Here is a 21,503-nt window from a genome sequence, read left to right as displayed (position 1 = left end):
TTGTTCCAACATAAATAATCATAATTGTATGATTATAAGTTGTTATAAGTCGCCCTAATGAAAAAATGTAAAAACTTCAAAACATAGGCAACTTTATATAGAAAAGGACTATTCAAATAAAAATAAAATACAAAAACAGTTTTTTTTATTTGAAAACTTTACATTAAAAGCCTTTAGACAATAAACTCTAAACAACATAATTTTCTAAGAATAAAATAATATAAACACATTTAAATTTAAAATTCCTGCAGAAAACTCTTGTATTACATAGTTTAACGCTATTTTTAAAAAAACTTTACTTAGTTTTTGTTATAATTAGCCCGCTCATAAATTATTATAAACTGTGTCTTGGCAACTCTACCTATGGATAGTACTTACTCACCACTAAATATGTGTGGTAGATATTAAAAGTCCTATTAAAAAATGAAAAAGTTTCGATTATTTATTTTTGTTTTTATTTGAAATATAAATACATATTATTGTTTTAATTATATAAATAATTATGATGCATTAAAAATAATTGCATAATTATAAATTGTATGAGTTTGCATATAAATAGCCTTTTGTTTTTATATTATTTTTTTAGCAATAACAAAACATTTTTATTATGCTTAATAATAAACAAAAATATAAATATTAGTTTTGTAAGAATAATAAGTGCGTTTCTCAAAAAAATCATACAAAGTATTAAAAAGAGTGTGACATATATTTTAGGTGAAATATATTTTGTGTACACGACGTGCGTGAACTGCACGTTGTTCTTAAAATTAAATAATTTATTTTTGTGTGACTAAATTATATAATATATGACGAGCTTCAATACGTTTTGTTTTAAACTACACATTTGAAAGTTTTGTTTACATTTGCGCACGTCAACCTTGAAAACACGAGAACAAAGTTCTTTTGAAGTCGGCAGATATCCACTTACAGTTAAACTATTAAATCCTCATAACCTGCATTAAAGTTTTAAATAAAATTATAAGTTAAAAATTTAGATGCCTACGCGTTTGGATAAATTGCCAAGCCATGCAATTCACACATCCTATTTATGAAATGACCATTGCTTTGTTAAATTTTAGTTAATTCAATGTTTTGCTGAAAATAAATGTTTGTTCTATTAAAAAAAAATTTCGTAGATGAGAATGTATTTATCCTAAAATTATCCATATTTTATAAAACATTTGCAGAATGCGTCACATACCGCTCGCGTACATAAATTCGAGTGTATGAATGTGTGTGTGCGCCTCATATCACCGCTTCTACTATCAATTGGCTTGACTTCACAATACGATTTGTATGCTAGAATTTTTAGTTGTAAATAGCATGAGATGCCGACAAAATGTATGACGAACGTACAAAAATGTGTTTCAATATTTCTTCATCCACTGTTTATTTATTTATTAATGAATTTTCGGTAATTATCATATGCTTAATTATTTGCAAATACATTTTATAGTTGTCTAACTATAACAAATTATTATAATTTAGATAAGATTTTTTATAAACCGAAAAAGGCGAATAATGAAAAACCATCATCAATATAATTAATTTAAAGTATATATACAGCAGAAAATAATTTTACATTACTCATGCGCTTATCAATTACTTCAGTTTACTGTTAAACATACAATTGGGAAGTTGTTTGGATGTTTTAAAGGAAAAGTGCCGAAAAGTAAGAAACCTTTTGTAATATTTATTAACTCAATAAAGATTTTGAATGGATCCAAAGAAATCTTGAACTAGTGAAAATGTTGTTTTCTGTTTTTGGAGAATACCATGAATATAAACTCTGTTTATATATATATATGTGTGTGTGCGTGTTCTATTCCAATAAGAAATATTTATTCTTCGTACTCAAAGTAGAAGCAGCCAACCGCATACAAAACAAATAAATGGATATATTTTAAAAAGTACATGAAGTTACAAATTATAAGAACATCTTTGTGATTGTATATTCGTGTGACTATTCTAAATCTCTTTGAATATTTTTGAACTCATACTCAAATGAATATTCACCATACACTTCAATATCATATTTACGTATATTGTATGTGTTTTAATAATATTTAGCAGCGTGTGCGAAAATCTTTCTTTTAATTATTTTTGAAGCGAAATGTGTAAATGTTTTGGTTTCACTTGTAGCATAAAATATGAATGTTAGATGATATAATGTAAAATAAAAAATGGTATTTTGTAAACTACAGCTACTTCAAACTGATTTTAACAAATGCACTTTGTTGCAGCCAAGGCAGAGTTTCATATGTCATAACTTTCCATATGATTTACAAAATCTATTATATAAATAATATCAAAAATCAAAATAGGTAGCACTAAAAAGGAAGAGAGTAATTCATGACTTTATCAAGAACTATTCTTAAATCAGCGCTAAATGTTACAAGTTCTATTAGCTGAAGTTATTTTAAATACAGTCAAACTTCTATAATTTGAACTAAATAGAATGCAACAGGGTTTAGAGAGCAAATTACATACAATTGCAAAAAAATTCTTTAACTCGAAGTCTCCACAAGTCGAACCTTTATTTGGCAAAATGGTACTTCGAGTTATGCAAGTTTGACTGTATTAGTAAAATCTGTTTACATAAGTGGTAAAAATTTTTCACACTAATATAAAACTCTACAGTTAATATCTAAATTCTACACCAATTTGCAATATAAAAATTGTTTAAGTCTGGAATAGGTAGCATTAAAAGGAATAGAGTAACATATGACTTTATCAAGGTCTCTATTAAAATTGATGCCGTTAGTAACTAAAAATCTAATAAATAAATTTATTTTTTAAATTATATTAGAAAAATGTGACAGTTTAACACCATTCAATAAGTATGAATAATTTCTCATACTGGTATTAATTTTTCTAATTTCTCTGCATATCGTTCATACATATATATATCATAAATTACTTATGATCGTAATGTTGCATTAGATAAGTTACTCTGAGAATAATTGAAATCTAAAAAAATAAATGAAAAGAATGTGAAAGGTTTTGCATTTTTATTTTTCATAAAAATTAAATAATTATAACACAGAATTATTTAGTTATTTATTTAAATGTAACAGTGATATGTCAGTTATGGTAAAGTTCTATCAACGATTATATAATTTTTTTTCATTAATTTTCTCATATTTATTCTCCTTCGGCATTCAGTTTTTAAATGTTACATACATTCGATTAGGCAAATTATGGATTAAGTTTAAAAAAAGTTTTAAATAAGATTAATTATAAAATCATTGTTTCTCTTGCTTAACTTTCGAAACACAAGTTTAATTGCTCTTTGGTTGTGTATGTATAATTATACTGATTAATTTTTTTTTTGAAAATCAATTGCTTTTACAGAATAATTATTTTTTATGATACTCTTAATTAAATTATATTATTTTTGTATTGTAGTAATAATTGTGTGCAATTTCTTATAACAGCTCTATATCTCATACGAATACAACATTAATTTTAGTATATATAACAATACAATAGGTATATAACTACTTAAAAATTCATTTGAACTTAATTATAGTTAAGTACATATTATTTATTGCGTGAAATAGAGAATTAGTATAGTAGAGATATTGATTAAAACCATTTAATTATTGAGTAATTTTGGGGTTTTGACCCATATAGCTGTTTCGGTAACTGCCAAATATCCATTATTACTGGTCTTTGAAATTCTTATTGTATAATGTGCCCTATTAAAAAATAGGATTTCAGAAATACATGGTAAATATATGAAATAATTTTTAAAACACGCATATAAATATAATAATTTATAATCAATTGATTGGATTATAAATACATTTTCACAAAGAGTCAGACATATGCAGCAATGCGGTAAGGTATAACCTCATTTAAAACAAATTTTATATACTATGGTATTTAAAAATGAATACATATATGTGAAAAACGAAAAAAGTTATGCAATGCAATTAGCTGTATAAATAAAAATTATTATACATTATTTATAATATATTAAAAAATTATAAATGTTCAACAATTCAATATTATTCAATATAATGTATAATAGGTTCTTAAAACATTTTTGTCACTGTATATTTGGTCAGTGTATATGGTTTTCAACAAATTTGAAAATGTGCAATAAAACACCTGTAACTTTATTGCTATGGGGAAAAAAGAAATTATATACATAAATAAGTTCAAGTGGTGAGTAAATTAACTATTTAACAAACTAAACTTTCAAACATTTGTTGTTAAAATTTAATTCTGCCAAATATTTAGTTATAATCCTATAATCACTAAATGGAAAATTAATATTTTTTAAATTAAACAAATTATGTAATATAATTTCAATATAACTTGTTAAATTTAAATAAAAAATAACCAGCGTTCTGAAGATCCAATTAAGCAGAAAAATTGATCTCATATATGATTAATATAATATTAACATTAAAAATAAAATAAAAAAAAAACTACGCTTATATGTAAACTTATTAATTTTATTTCTTATGTAGTTTGGATTATTTGGTCTATGCATCTACTGAAATCTATAATAAAAAAGTTTTTACTCTTTCAGTCTTATATTTTTATTTATGCTATTATAATTTGTGTTTACATGCCCATAAATAATTAACAATATATTCGAGCTGCAGCTTGTATCATAATAAATGTCATGTATCGTAAAAAATGGCTTTTGCCTTGATGGAATTCACTGTAACGTGATGGAATTGTTGTTGAAACCAAAATAGTGCATAATAATGAGGATTTATATAAATATTAAATTTCTAATTAAATAAAAGTTTAATTTTTTCATAATATAAAATTTATCTTGTAATCAGGCCATTTAAATTAATTATTATTAATATGTATAATTGAGTTAGTATACTAACATATCTGGAAATTTTTGGGCAATCATTAAATATAAGAAACATGATGTTTGATTTGTATTACGATTAAAATCATTTTATACATATTGTCAATACTCATATTTTTAATAATTGAATTTTAAGAAAATATATTATATATATATAAATAATATATTATTTTTTAATAAATTGTTATTACGAACAATATTCAATAACTTTTTTTAATTATTTCTGTGCTTAGGTCGTTAATTTAACACATTAAAGTTAAAAATATTATTTTAAATAAAAATTGTACTTATAAATTTGTGTTTAATATTTAATTGTATATTAATTTAATATAAAATTATTTGTATTACAGATATTTCAGTCTACTTCGTAAACTATCTTCAGTGTCACACTGAAGTCCTCATAAAAAAACGTTTTTAATTTTTATATATTAAATTAACGTCCTAAGCCCAGTAATAATTAATAAAACGTATAATATATTATTTTTAAAATTTTTTGAAAACTTTAACAAAAATTTAGTATGTGTTATTAATTAACAATTTTAGTGTTAAATAACAGATTTTAATATATGTACACAGATTTTGAAAATATATTAGGTTATAATAAATACTTATATAATATATAAGTATTATAACTATATATGTATATACTTATATAAATACTTTATAATAAATAAATTTATTTACTTCATAAATACTTTTGGTTTTAGGCAAAATGCCGGATAGATTTAAAGTAAGCAAAGCAAAAGAAGATGCAAATATATATCAGGAAGATGAAGCGCAATCGGACAAGTTACTTAATGACACAAATTACTTAGGTAAGAATCTATTAATTTTTAGTTTACCAAACCCTAAACAAATATACAATAATTCCATATAATTTGAGGTTGTTAAAATTTGCGGATATAACAAACTCTAATAAAAAAAAATAACTGCCTTATAGTAAAATAATAATGTGTTTATTCTTAATATTTTGTGATATTATATATATTCACGAATCTGATATTCGTTTATTTTGGTCATACAAAAATTAATTCAATATTTCATTGAGAAAATCTTATATGTATATGACTTACATCAACGTCCTTAAGTTAGAAAGTTCTAGAGAAAAACTTTTTCATTGAAATTTACTATTCTCATACTATTCTCAAATTAGTGTCTTTATCTTAACTTTGTAATGAATTTTTAAACATTTATAAAATTTGTAAAAAATTGTATTGTATATAAATTATATCAATATATTATATATATATTGATCTCATGTATATGATCAAATTTGCTCAATCAAATTTAATTCATGTGCTTTGGTACTGAAATGAATCCTTTAAAAGCAATCCATGCCAAGGGTCATTAGTCAAATGTTAAGAACAAATCCCAGATTAGATTTCTATCTTGACCACATCATGTGCCATTTTATTTTACCTAAATACTGTTATATTAAAACGAAAACAGCTGATTTCATATCTCAATTTTAACAAATCAAATTTAACATACTCTATACCGCATGTTTTTTTATGAAAATATTACATATTACAATTAACATTAGTTAGACAGATTTAACAAAACAACAGGTAATGACGATATTGGCGATCCACTTTGAGCTCGTAGCCCATTATATTACTACCTATAACATAGTGCTTTAAACCATTAACCAACCTTTATTAATTTATTGGTATTTATCAACCTTTATATAAATTTAAAAAAAATATGTCAGAAATTCAACAGGAGCATAAAATAGTATACAAAATCTCCATAAAAATAGACGTGAGAAATTTTACTGTAACGGTCTCGTTAGATATTGTTAAACCCTTTGAGACTAAACGGGCTTTTATATAGACACAAACAACCAAAAAAAACAACCAAAGAATTTATTTTAATTACCTTTTTCTATATAAAAACAGTTGCTTTTATGTGAAATGCAGGGAAGATATATCAGTAATGAAAAATATGAATTTTAGAATATCACAGGGTAATATACTCGATCCCGTCTGTAACTACTTAACACAGCCTATCTACCAAGTCAAGTCATTTATAATAATTTAATTCAGTGATGTCACCTTTGATTTCTTAACTACACACAATAATATTGACAAAGCTTGGAACAACCTAGTAAACTTAATAAATAGAATACCCGAATAGCTTATAAACTGCGAGAAAAATAATACAATTCACCTATACAAATAGAAATTAAACAAAAAATTATATTTCGAAATATCTTGGAATGACAACAGACTTAAAACTGAAATGACCATATTCTTCAGAAAAATAAAGTACATCAAAAATTCGGACAATTTTACTGATTGCTTGATCCGAACTCAGCTTTATCAGTTGTAAACAAATTCGTAACCTACAACACAGTTATGTGGTACCGCTGAATAATCTAATATTATAAAGCCTCCAATCCAAAATACTGAAAAACATACCATAGTCACTGTTGTATGATACATACTGGACGATGTCTTACATAGAGATTTGCAGATGGACGATTTTATGGAAGTACTACGAAAATGACTTTCTAACATAAACATTAAAATAAAGCGACTATCAATCAGAGAAACAGCACTCCCAAGTTGATTAAAACTCCTCATGCCAACCGATATGATGATTACTGTTTTTATAATCACTCTTCCTGATAAGTTAAATATGTAACATACTGCTTTAAAGAAGTTGTAATACACAAACGATGAAAAACCTTTAATTAAACCTTAGATATGTTTTAAAGGACTGTCTTCAAACTAACTAAGATCCTCTAAAGAATAAATCGTTAGCATATTTAGTTTACATTGCACATACACTGAATAATTACAGAGTAGATGTGATGTGAAAATGTATGAAAAATGAAATTGAAGTGTATTTATAATTCAAAATTTCTGTATAAACATTTTTAACATTAAAATTTATCGATTCACCAAATAATTTATATGCAAAATATGAACATTTTAGCACTCATACGTTGTAACATCTAGAAGCAATTGTTTCGTCTCTATTCTACTACTGTTCCTACCAGACGTTTATATATTTTTTTTTTATTATGTTTTTATATATTAAGTTGTAATATTAAGTTTTATATTTTTTATATAATATTGTATTATAAGATAATAAAATTTATTAATAATAATAATAAAAATTATGAAAGAAAATTACGAGTTCTTCAGCTCATAAAATATATTATTAGGGCTAAACTTTTGGGACATTGAAATAGGTACAAACCATACTATATTTATTTGCACATTTTCTTCTGTGTATTAGTTCAAATATATACATATATATATATATGAATATATCTTATTTTGTATCAATATTTTGTATATTATATAAAGACCAAATAACAGAAACTAGTACAACAAGAATTAAATTAGGAGGGTGCTGGAATTTTGGTTTAAATTTAAGCTCTCTCTCCCGTTTTGGTACAAAGCTTAGAGAGCTTTGAGGTACTATAAGGATGCTGCAAATACAAATATACACATGCCTATAAACATATGTGCAGATATAAGAATTTTCCCTGCAAAGTTCGTATTAAATTGTGTATCACTCAATTTTTTTAATAGTACGCAAGTCCTTCGTGTTTTAGTTTTGCATCGCACACACCGTTTTAAGGCAGTGGAGATGAGATATGATTATTTTAACTAAAATTTTATCATTTAGCAAAAATGTTCGAATTTAAAACAAATCAGTCAATTCAATAAATAAATATTTAAAAAATATAAAATATGTAGTGCAATAATAAAATCAACATTAAATAAAATATAAAACGAAGTTAATTTATTTAATTAAATCTTATGATAAGATTATTTAGAGTGAAAGAAATGTTTAAATTTTAAATAAAAAGCATAGTTTTAAATGAAATAATGCAATAAAAATAAAATTTATGCAAAATGAGTAAGGCATTGGCAAAATAAAAGTGAAAACCTTAAAATTTTGGCGATATGGGGTTTTGTGTTCTTGCTAAATAATAACTATTATTTTCAAAGTAATTATAAAGAAGAAATTATAAAAAGTGCTATCGTGTTAAGCCCTCAGTAAAATCTAGATATTATGTAATACAAATCATAACAAAACACTTATTTTAGATATTTGTTTAAGAACTTTCATTTTGAAATAAAAAAAATTACAATAATATATGAAAAAATTGAACATTTTAAATCAGGTCATGTTTTCAGGTCATCAAATAATTATTTTAAGTACTTTTAAGTACGGAATGATTTAAGTACTCAGATATATGTTTGAATATGTTCACCAGTGTCTGCAAAAAAGTGTGCGAATGTAGGTCCTACTTATCGTAAAGCTCCAAAGTCTGCAGCTGATAATATATATAAATATATACAAGTACAAAATTGGCACAGAACTCACAAAAAGAAAAAAAAACTAAAATTACTCTTGAAGTATTTTCTTTGTTTAAAACAAAATTAATAAAAATTTAAGAACATTAGTCGCAAATTTCAATTTTTGCTAAATTTTATGTTATTTTTAACAAAAAAAAGCTGATAAACTATAAATTGTTTATTATTACTTTTGTTACTAAAGTAATATTGTTTAAATATCTTTCCAATAGTAATTGTTATGTCCTTCTAAAATTTTCTTATTCAAATTACACAGTTAATCTATAAAATCCATTTTCGACGTATCTAAAAACCTAGATTTACAAAAGCTTTAGCTTCTATCATCATTTGCAAAATATTTATTTTTTTTTGTATGCTGCACTCATATTTTCAGCAGGCTGTATGTACTGACCTATATTCGTACAAACTGATATAAGTAAGAAAAACATGCAAACTAATTTCAATAGGTCTCAGATTTTATATAAAAATTTGCATAATTATAATTTTTTGTATTAACTTTTTTAAAATCATCTCATTTTTAAATAAAATATTAATTTTTTTTAAATTTTATATTCCAAACCATTTTTATACAATTTTATTAATAAATGCTTTGATAAATAGAGAAACGTTGAATCAAGTAATACTTCAAGGACTCAATTCTGGTATCGCTGTCAGAATATGTAAAGTCTATGCATGCCCTCGCACAGTTTTACCTGCCATACACTATAAATTTTCTTATTGTTTATTGATGAATATATTATTTTTAGTGAATATATTGTTTTTAAATTATAAACTATTATTAAATTTTTTTATAATTAAGTATGTTAAGTATAAAGTATAAATTGCACTTTATTAGTGAGACTACTTTCAATCATTGTATAGAGATTCACTAAGAATTTAAATTATTTAATAAAATAATTAAAAGTATGTATTAACAAAATCACATTGGGCTTAATTGTAAAGTAAACTAAAGTTAAAGTGCCAGCAAATAACACCTAAAAAGCAAAAAGCAATAAATAAAAAAGAATAGAACAGAGTCCTAATGTCATACTGTATATGAATTATGGTACTAAACTGAAATTAAATCAACTGTTTAATATACCACTTCAAACTTCCACTCAGAGTTTAATGTAAACAATAGAGTGAGTACATAGTCGAAATTCAGTGCATCAGCTAACAATATGCAAGAAACTGGCTAGTTCTCTTTTTGATCCTGTAGTTTATTTCTCCATGTTCTTTCCATTCATCCTCAGTTTTGTTTTTATTAAGGTCGTGTGTCATCTATTGACTTTTGCAGTTCCATAACATTTTTAAACTTATGTAACCCTCTATCCTTCTCTAAAATCCTCATTCAACTTTACAATGTTTTATATAGAATGTAATATTGCAATATGTTTGTATTAAAATCTTATTAGCTTAAATTATTAAATCTATCAACATTTAAACCGGACAAGCGAGACTTTATTGGAATACTTGTTCCTATAGCATACACATAAAAGAAATATATTTTCACCTTCTCAGATTTCACGGGTATACTTAATTTTACCTTCAAATTGTCTTTCGTATAGAATTAAATTCTTTGGTACATAATTGAAATATTATTAAATACGTAAAATAAACAAACTTAAAAATGGGCGTCAACCAAAATTAATATAATTAATAAAACCAACAACATATAATACAACATAAATCTAAGGAGTTAACAAATATAAAGTAAAAAAATTGCAAATGAATGAACATTTATGAAAAATAAAACAAATTAAAATATTTGGAGTGCAATGAACAAAGCAGAAGAATCAAAAATAAATTTAGAAAAAATGGATTCAAATAAAGAAGAGTCCAAGGTTACGGCCGGTTCTACGGCTCCAGGTAAGATTGGAAGTTTTTGACTTATAGTAATTCCCTCACTAAGCTGATTTAATACGGTAAAAACTGCAAAATTAATATAATCTATTTTACACGTTATTTATTGGAAATGATCAGGATTAGGTATTTAATATATTAAAGATATTAATGAGAACATGCTATTTATCATTTTCTTTGATTAATATTTAAACATAATTTATATATAATGTATATATAATATGGATGCAAAATATGTTGGACTAAGATAAAGTGAAGCAGGAAATAATGTTTATATATTGAATAAATTAATTATAATCGTTTAAAAACGATATCTTAGTTCAACAATAATATACCAATTGAACAGTACCGTTGTCTTTTCGAACTATTAATCATATATGTTAAAACATATTTATATATATTTAATAAAATAAAATATATAAATTTTTGTATATTTATTTTTAGATGCTGAAAGCCAAAAAAATCATGAAAACAACGATAAATCGAAAATTGATCCTAATTTATATTTATATGAGGATGAGTTAGAAACAAGACCGCATATATCTAAATTTATTTCATCTTTAGCTAACTATGAAAATACGATACCTGCGGCGGCGGATCCAGATGCTAAAACACCAGCACCATCAGCTCGTATGGGTAGGTTTTATTATTGTCTTAAAGTTATTTAATTATATACAGTTTGGAAAATATTTTATTATTCACAATTTTTATATAGGGTTTTATCAATAACAATTACTATTTATTATTTAAAGGCACGCTGATTGGTGTATTTTTACCGTGTATACAAAATATATTTGGTGTAATACTTTTTATCCGTTTAACATGGGTTGTAGGAACTGCCGGAGCTGTATGTGGATTTCTGATCGTGTTGACCTGTTGTTGTGTTGTAAGTGCTCGTATTTTTCATTATAATTTATTTTAATTACAAAGAATGATTACTTGTCGATAATTATAATACAATTACTCCATTAATTTTAACTAATTTAATCAACTTTTTCTAAGTTTGTATTTTTCTGATAAGGTTTGAATGCCTTTAAATAAAAGGTTACCAAAATTACAATAAAATTATTGCATCCATTTTAATTGTCTTAATCTTTTTTGAAGCTATACTATTATTTAATATAAATCCCTTTTTTAATCTGTTCTTAATGACACCATTTCTATTAATCACAAAATATAGTAAAGTTATCACAAAGTATTTTTTCAATACGTTGCTTGATGATAAATAAATATTCCATTTAGATAAAAACAGAACAAGAAAATATAATTAGTAAATTTTAATCAGATTAATCTAAGTATTATTGTTTAAGTCTATGGTTGGTTGGTTGGTTGGTTGGTTGGTTGGTTGGAGTGGTGACTTAGTCCTTGAGTCTACGTTTTTCAACCGCTTTGATGCCACATTCTCGTTGCCAACTTTCCGATTGACTGTTTCTAACAATTCGATTAAATCCAGTTCATGCGGTTGAATAACCTTTGCATATTGATTATATAAGCTTCCGCTAGCTCCCCGAGATTTTTGAAAAGAAGTTTACCTGCGGTGGCTCTTCTCTGCTTCAAAAGCGTACACATATGAAACGAAGGAATGTTCTATTGTTTAGAAAGTAACTATTTGCAATTTGTTCTGCAATAAGCCAGAAGCCAGTAATAACTGATTTCAGTTTAATGACATATCTATTTCTATTTTTAATGACATTATTTATATTTACAAGAAAATTATTTGAGTAATTGACTTTTACTTCTGCAAAATATAAGTATCTCAATAAAAAGATTTTATAAAATATGTTATCTTTAGACAATGTTGACTGCAATTTCCATGTCTGCCATAGCGACAAATGGTGTGGTGCCGGCGGGAGGGAGTTATTTTATGATTTCAAGGTAATATATAAAATATCAACTCATATCATTCAAATAAATTTAAATTTTTTTTATTAGATCTCTTGGTCCAGAATTTGGTGGAGCTGTTGGAATGCTATTCTATACAGGGACAACATTAGCCGCAGCTATGTATATCGTAGGTGCTGTAGAAATTGTTCTGGTAATAAAATATATATAAATAACTGAATTAGTGAATTATTAACACAATTATTTTTCCAGACATATATGGCACCGTGGGCTTCCATATTTGGAGACTTCACAAAAGACGCAGAAGCTATGTATAATAACTTTAGAGTTTATGGCACCATTTTGCTTTTGTTTATGGGTATTTTAATTTTTATAAATATTTTTAAATCAGTCTTAATATAATTTTTAAATCATTTTTAAGGCTTAATTGTATTCTTGGGTGTGCGCTTTGTAAATAAATTTGCAGCAGTAGCACTGGCTTGTGTAATACTGTCAATTGTGGCTGTTTACGTCGGTATATTTGATAATATACATGGTAATGAAAAACTTTAGTAAGTACAAGTCAAAGAAATTAATTCTATTTAATTAACAACATTCTATTTATTTAGTTTATGTGTTCTTGGTAAAAGGCTGCTGAAGGATATACCAATAGAAAATTGCACCAAAGATGATTCATTCCTCTATGATATGTTCTGCCCTAAAGATAAATGCGACGAATATTATTTAAGTAATTTATTCAAAAAAAAAAAAACTTGTGAGCAGATATTAATATATAATTTTAAATATTTTTTAGATAATAATGTTACACAAGTAAAGGGTATTAAAGGACTCGCAAGTGGAGTGTTCTATGATAACCTAATGCCTTCATTTCTTGAAGTAAGTGAAGCAATTTTAAAAATTTTGTAGCAGCTTGTAAGTAATTAATTTAAATTTTCAAAAAAAAATTGTAATATCTTTAAACAAAAATGTTTCTATAATAGTTTTGCTTTAATGTGTACCAGGCTTTTAAATTTTAAAACATGTTTTCAAAATACGGTCGAATCGCGATAATTCGTACCCCGATAAATCGAAAAACTAAATCATTCATAACAAACTGCTGATCCCTTGAAAACAGTTCGCTAACTAATTCGTAAAATTTGCATGATTTTGGTCCCCTCGTTAATTCGTACTTTATTTGAAATTCAATGAACATTAAACCTCTTATAATTCGTAATGCAGAACAAAAATCTGTCTGCAAACTCAAGGTGCTTCAAGCACATTTGCAGATTTCCAATGCTTTATCGACACAATAAAAAGAAGTGGATGACAATAGATCTATTCAACGAATGGCTTCAGATGCTGAATGATAGCATGAAAACTAAAAATCGAAAGATACTGTTATTTATGCACAATTGTACAATTTTCTTCTTTTTTAACTTCGTTAAATCTGGACCTCGATAATTCGAAAACCACCCTCTAATTCGTAAATAGTGCTGTTCTTTTGCGATTTCGAATTATCGGGACTCGACTGTAGTTATAATCAATATCATTGCCTGTTAAAAATATAGTTATTCTATTAAATTAATGGTTTTAGTATAAGCAAGCATAATTCTACTAACGATAACTTAATCATATAGATGTCTAAATAAGTACAAAATTTTTGATTAAAAAATTTCCAATTTTGTGCCTGTGATTACCAAATCTAAAAAATCTTGTGAGACCTTTTATTATCTAGGTTTAATAGTAAAAATCATAAAAACATGAACAATCAAATTCTTACTCAGGGCCACGTTATGCAGGCAGTATATGTCAGTGTTGTGATATTTTTTGGTCATGACGATGAAAGCATATTATGCTGTTATTACCATTTTAAATTAAAATTTCTAGTAAAATAAAATTTAATAATAATTAAGGCAAGTATTGAATATTTAAAAGCTATAAATATCCTGTCAATATGTACTTACTTGTAAAGAAAATCATATTAAGATGGGATCAACATAATTTGGAATTGTTGGATTTACTAATTATTACATGGAAATTTATAATTATTAATTCAGTTTTTGATATTTTTCACAGTAAACTTTAATATATATTATATTTATAAATAAATTTAATTTGCTCAACAGAAAGGACAATTCATTTCATATGGCAGAAACCTAGCTGATATAGAAAATATGGCGCCTTCGACTTATAACCAAGTAATGGCTGATATAACAACTTCATTCACATTACTTATTGGTATATTCTTTCCTTCAGTAACTGGTTAGTATAAAAAAGTATTTTATATATTAAACTAAACTTGTACACTGAATAAAAAGTAACAATTAATTTTTATAAAGTTAATGTTACATACGACCATAATTGAGTTGTTATAATAAATTTTTAATATATAGGTATTATGGCTGGATCAAATAGATCTGGAGACTTAGCAGATGCACAAAAGAGTATACCCATTGGTACAATATGCGCAATTTTAACAACAAGTACTGTTTACTTATCGTGCGTTTTGCTCTTTGCTGGAACTGTCGACAATTTGCTATTACGAGACAAGTATATATCAATAAAATTATTAATAATTAAAAAAAAATTAATCAAATAAATTTTAATTTACAGATTTGGGCAATCAATTGGTGGTAAATTGGTCGTAGCAAATATGGCATGGCCAAATCAATGGGTAATATTGATTGGTTCTTTTCTTTCAACCCTTGGAGCCGGTTTACAAAGTTTAACAGGTGCACCACGTTTACTACAAGCAATTGCAAGAGATCAAATTATACCATTTTTGGCACCATTTGCAAAGTCTTCAAAGAGGGGAGAACCTACTCGTGCCCTGCTCTTAACAATAGTTATTTGTCAATGTGGAATTCTATTGGGTAAATAATTGAAACTATTAAAAATTATAATAAAATACTATAACAAATCATTATTGGTTATATATAGGAAATGTTGATTTACTTGCACCCTTATTGTCCATGTTCTTCTTAATGTGCTATGGATTCGTAAATTTAGCTTGTGCAGTTCAAACTCTACTTCGAACACCAAATTGGAGACCACGTTTCAAATTTTACCATTGGTCACTCTCTTTAATAGGGCTTACACTTTGCATATCAGTTATGTTCATGACATCATGGTACTTTGCATTAATTGCTATGGGAATGGCCATAATAATATACAAATATATTGAGTACAGAGGGTAAGAAAATTTTATTAACTATTAATTAGTAGTTTTATATATGCAGTTGTGTTCAATAAGTAGGCGTAATATTAAGTACCGCATTTGATAAAAACATATTTGTATACGATTTTATCAGCGACATCAGAAAGGTAAAAAATAATATTATGCATCGTTACATCACTATGGATAAGACTTAGGTCTACCACTATGAGCCTGATAATGATTTTAGATATGAACAATCAACCATCGCTAAAATTAGTAAATTAAAGTACAAATTCTTACAATAATTAGCCTATTCTCTAGGTTTAGCTCTCTCTGAATTCTGGCTCAATAGATTCTTTCGTGAAAAAAAATTTTCTATCAAACAAAAAATTAATTGCTGACGAAAGGAGTACCATATTTGCACATTTTTAAATAAATTAACAAACAATAAATAAATAATAAAATTAATAAAAAATGAGTTTGTTTATTTTTATTTCGCAACTTATTGAACATCCCGGTTAATTTATATATTAAAATTTTAAATGTGCACATAAATACATATATTTATATATTGTTTATTATAGTGCTGAGAAAGAATGGGGTGATGGCATTAGAGGTATGGCATTAACAGCAGCACGTTACTCATTACTACGATTGGAAGAAGGTCCTCCACATACAAAGAACTGGCGACCACAAATTTTAGTACTTTCTAAGTTAAATGATAACTTTTTGCCAAAATATAGAAAAATTTTTGCCTTTGCTACTCAGCTAAAAGCTGGAAAAGGTTTAACAATATGTGTTTCCGTTATACAAGGGGATCACAACAAAATTAATTCCAAGGCTGTTGAAGCTAAAGCTGCATTACGCAAACTAATGGACGATGAGAGGGTTAAAGGATTTTGTGATGTCATGGTTGCAAAAGAAATAAGCGAAGGTTTGAGTTCAGTGTAAGTATTATATAAATTTGATTAAATATGCAAATAAAAAATACTAATAACATAAATACATATTCTAGGATTCAAACTATAGGCTTAGGTGGAATGAAACCAAATACAGTTATAGTTGGTTGGCCCTATAGTTGGCGCCAGGAAGGTAAACAAAGTTGGAAAACTTTCATTCAAACTGTTCGTACTGTAGGTGCTTGTCATATGGCCTTACTCGTACCAAAGGGAATTAATTTCTTCCCTGAGTCCAATCATAAGGTAATATAATTATTTTTACTCTTTTATTGAAATTGATTTAATTTAAGTAAATAATTTCATATTAATAATTTTAATTATAAATGTATTTTTTTTTTAGATTGGTGGTAATATAGATATATGGTGGATTGTACATGATGGAGGGCTTCTTATGCTATTGCCATTCTTATTGAAACAGCATAGAACATGGAGAAACTGCAAGCTACGAATATTTACAGTTGCACAAATGGAAGATAACTCAATACAAATGAAAAAGGATTTGAAAACATTCCTTTATCATTTGCGAATTGAAGCTGATGTGGAGGTTGTAGAAATGGTAATTTTTTCTTAGTTTTGTAGTACTAAAATATTATATTAATGAAAATTGAATTTGCAATCAATTTCTAGATGAATAGTGATATATCAGCCTACACATATGAAAGAACTTTAATGATGGAACAAAGAACTCAAATGTTACGAGAATTACGTTTAAATAAAATAGAAAAAGCTAAAATCGTACGTATTTACTTCCAATTCTGTAATTTTTTTTTATTTAATTATAAAAACTTTAATTTTTTATATATCGAAAAAAATGTACATATTATTTTACGAATTATTCAATTTTTTAAAAAGGTACAGACTTTAGTGGATTTTAAGGAAACCAACGGGGAGGATAAGTTACCTTTGGTAAAATTTGTATAAAAAAATCGATTTTGTTAATTAGGATGTCATAATCAATTCCATCTTTCGACATGCTTTCTTTAATTTATTTTCGTTTACATCTAATTTGTACATTGTACAATTGTCATATTATATATCTAAATATTTTTCCAATTTTTAATTGATTCATATCATATGATTTTCAATCAACATTACTTATTCGTACTATAATTTTAAAGTTGTATTTATACTTTTAAATTGTTTGTTTATGCAAATTTCTAAATGTTGTAAATTTTTGTTATTGTCGAATGATGAACAATGAATGTTATTAATAACAATTTAGAGGGACGTTATAAGAAACTTGAATCAAAAAGGTTCTATATTACATACTTATATCAATATTTATAAGTATTACACATCATCAATATTATTGTTGCATACACAAAATTTACTCTATTTATTATTCAATCTTATATATTATATGTGACATTTCAAATTAGATCTATTTTTAGCTAATTTTGCTTAGTTATTAACAGATTTCTAATATAAATAAATTTTAATAGAAATCGAAAGAATAATCATCAAGACTTTCAGATAAAAAAATCGATTGGTTCCGCGTTATAGGGGTATTCCCGTATACATACGTGCAAAGGTATGCGAAGCTGATTATGAACTGTACAAACCCCCGCTTTATATGGGGGATTGAAATCGCATAATATGAAAACACATTATAAGGGTACCGCGTTATAGGGGGGATTACTGTAATTATGTGTGGTCGTTAGATAATATTTATTGGAAATTGGCATACTAAGGCCACATTGACCTTTGATATTTAGGTTTAATGAGAAAAATATTTTAAACCTTAACAACTCTTTCCCACTTTCGGTACATTGTTAAAAATATTTTATATATCCATAAAATATTAAAAGTCAATTCTAAACGATACATTGAGTGAGTGCGCAATTTTTTATAACGGTTATATATATATATATAAATTTTTTTTTTTTAAGTTGAAAAATATTTTAGCATATACTAGATTTATATCTTAGCTGGGTGGGTAGGTATGTATGTTTTCCTTTTCACATAAGCTGAAATTGCTTTCAATCCTTAATCAAATTACCAGACTCCGTTGAAACATTTTAATGGTGATATTATAAATCTCAACAATCTTGTCAGAGAACTGTTAGCAACATAAGAGATGTATACTAATTAACAGTAATCTAATATATTTATTATTAGATTGGAATGTACTGGTCAAGAACAGTAAAATTCTTTGGGATGTTAAGATAATTACTATAAGAGATAAGACAGATAACAATTGTGATCAGTTAAAGTGATTTAATTTTTCAGCTGATTTATATAAAGCTTTTTACAGCAACCATGTTTGTGTTTCGAGTTCAAGAAGATTCTAATTTAAATACAAATCAATGTTAGAACTTCTACTGCATGAATATAAATATATATGAGATATTTATACAATCTTCTATAACTACATGTTTATATTTTTAGGTTCAAACAATTGTTGATCACCACCATGATTCTTCAAAAACTACGTCTACGAAAGTTAGATTTGCTGACCCTACAACAGTAAATACAAATGTAGGTCCATTGTTTTCAAACAAGAATTAAATATATATATATATATATATGTAATTAATTTAAAATATTTATATATAGGATTGTGATGGGGATAATGCATCGAATAATATTGAAAATGAAAACGATCTTAAAGAAGCAAATGAGAATAGTCAAACTGAAACAGAAATTTCAGAACCAAAGAAGACACCACCTAGCAATTCACAAGCAGTTTTAATGCCGTAAGTGAAAATTTTGTTAAAATTTTATTGATTTTTTAATTTTATTAATTATTAAATAAAAAAGTTTTCAATAAGTATTGAACTACACCAAAAATTTATTTTTATATTATTTTAATTAATTGAATTTTGGGTTGACCATACAGCTGTATCGAGTATTGATAAATACCCTTCATCTGTGGTCCAGGAAATAATTCTTCTATTTAATTATTCTTTTAAAATTTTTTGAGACTCCAAGTACCAGGAATCGAACTGGAATTAATTATTAAATTTAAATTCAATTGTATCAATTGTAATTATAAAATTTTTTATTTTTTAATTAAAATTTTAATACAAGAAAAATAAAACTTTGAAATTAACAAAAAAAACCTCTATATTAACATTTTCAATATTAAAAAAAAGCTTGATCCGTTTGTTATTGGATAATAATAATTTCATATACCAATATATACTAATAATATATCAACATTTAATATTTGCAATTCCTATATATACGGTAACACAGTGGGCCAATAAGCCTAAATGGATCCACCAGGGATCACCGGTATAACGTAGCCTAACCTAACATTTGCAACAAAAAACTATATCTAATTACTAATTACATATATCGTTATATATTTATATTTTTTAGAGACGAATTCAATGTACGCCGAATGCATACTGCTGTAAAATTAAATGAAGTTATTGTAAATAAATCACAAGACGCTCAACTGGTAATTATGAATTTACCAGGACCACCAAGAAATATTAAAACAGACCGTGAAAGCAATTGTAAGTATTAATATATATTTTCAGAAGCTTGCATTGTTTATATATTTTTCTTACTTAATTATAGATATGGAGTTCTTAGAAGTATTAACAGAAGGCCTTGAAAAGGTGCTAATGGTAAGAGGAGGAGGTCGTGAAGTAATAACTATTTATTCTTAAAAAATCTTTAACATAATAAAGATTATGATGGTATTAACATAATAGGCAACTTCTCAATTCAATCATTTTTTAATTATTTTATTTTCAATCAAAAGTTTAATGATTCATTTACAAATATACTTTGTACGAAAGTGTTAATAAATTTGTTATAGTGAAAACTACCTTTTAATTAATTAATGTTTTATTTGTTTTATATATACAGCTGCATTTATTTCAGTATAAATATTTATCTCATGTCTTTGATACATCAAATGATACTAAATACATAAAAAAAATGTTAGTTAAATAAAAATACTGAAGAATATGCGATAAAAAGAAATCGTTTGGAAAATGGGATTAGTTTTTATGAAACCTGTACAGTATGTGGTCTTAGGGTTAACTCAAATAAAACCAAGGTTATAAAATATCAATACTAAGTATATATATTTCAAAACGCAAAACTTTTTGGTATATCTCACAAAAACAGTAGATAAAAAACCTAATTAAATCAATTGTTAAATAAATATATGCATAAGTTAACAACTGTCATATTTTTTAATTAATCTTAAATTCGATTTTATATATGTAGTATATAATTATTATATATTATATATAACTTTTTATAAAAAATACGACCTTAAGCCTGGAAAAATTAAACACGTGTAAGTATTGAAGTCAATAGCTACATAAACATACGAATATTAAAATGAAATCAAAATATCTTTAAACGATTACAAAAACTAATATTTCTTTACTATTCATAAGTAATTGGTAAGAAGGTCACCATTTCTCATATAACCCAATGGATTTTAATTTGCCGTTATAAGACTGATACTGCTGAGTGGTATTAAAGAATAATGGTCGGTCTTAGACAACGACATTTGCATTAGAGTAAACTGTGAAAATTCTTAGACTTTAACTTAATTTACAACAGATGACTAATAACTA

General features: G+C 25.7%; 1 protein-coding gene across 5 annotated transcripts; it reads left to right on the top strand.

The window, feature by feature from the left end:
* Positions 1-1,152: 1,152 nt before the first annotated feature.
* Positions 1,153-20,737, top strand: LOC119678356 (solute carrier family 12 member 4). 5 transcript variants are annotated; one of them, XM_038090141.1, is made up of 24 exons: positions 1,153-1,414; positions 1,489-1,672; positions 5,548-5,655; positions 11,464-11,655; positions 11,772-11,905; positions 12,812-12,894; positions 12,952-13,054; positions 13,114-13,219; positions 13,283-13,412; positions 13,470-13,588; positions 13,655-13,737; positions 14,967-15,102; positions 15,234-15,390; positions 15,454-15,713; positions 15,781-16,033; positions 16,582-16,944; positions 17,013-17,199; positions 17,297-17,512; positions 17,584-17,691; positions 17,809-17,862; positions 19,345-19,434; positions 19,513-19,652; positions 20,281-20,420; positions 20,485-20,737. In XM_038090141.1, exons 3-24 carry the CDS (start codon positions 5,553-5,555, stop codon positions 20,574-20,576), a joined length of 3,249 nt encoding a protein of 1,082 aa, XP_037946069.1. In that variant the 5' UTR covers positions 1,153-1,414; positions 1,489-1,672; positions 5,548-5,552; the 3' UTR covers positions 20,577-20,737. The 5 variants fall into 5 exon arrangements, with proteins under 5 accessions (XP_037946069.1, XP_037946070.1, XP_037946071.1 ...); XM_038090142.1 differs by lacking the exon at positions 1,489-1,672; XM_038090143.1 differs by lacking the exons at positions 1,153-1,414; positions 1,489-1,672 and adding an exon at positions 4,070-4,173.
* Positions 20,738-21,503: the final 766 nt, after the last annotated feature.

Source organism: Teleopsis dalmanni, chromosome 2, assembly GCF_002237135.1.
Source record: "Teleopsis dalmanni isolate 2A chromosome 2, ASM223713v2, whole genome shotgun sequence".
NCBI lineage: Eukaryota > Metazoa > Arthropoda > Insecta > Diptera > Diopsidae > Teleopsis > Teleopsis dalmanni.
The sequence above is the reverse complement of the archived record's forward strand: the minus strand, read 5'-3'. Positions and strand labels throughout refer to the sequence as shown.

Excerpts from the sequence above, each read along its gene's own strand:
- LOC119678356 (XM_038090142.1), top strand. The coding sequence starts at position 5,553 with ATGCCGGATAGATTTAAAGTAAGCAAAGCAAAAGAAGATGCAAATATA. Across the intron at positions 5,656-11,463 it reads TAATGACACAAATTACTTAG|ATGCTGAAAGCCAAAAAAAT; the intron begins GTAAGAATCTAT and ends ATTTATTTTTAG. Across the intron at positions 12,895-12,951 it reads AGTTATTTTATGATTTCAAG|ATCTCTTGGTCCAGAATTTG; the intron begins GTAATATATAAA and ends TTTTTTTATTAG.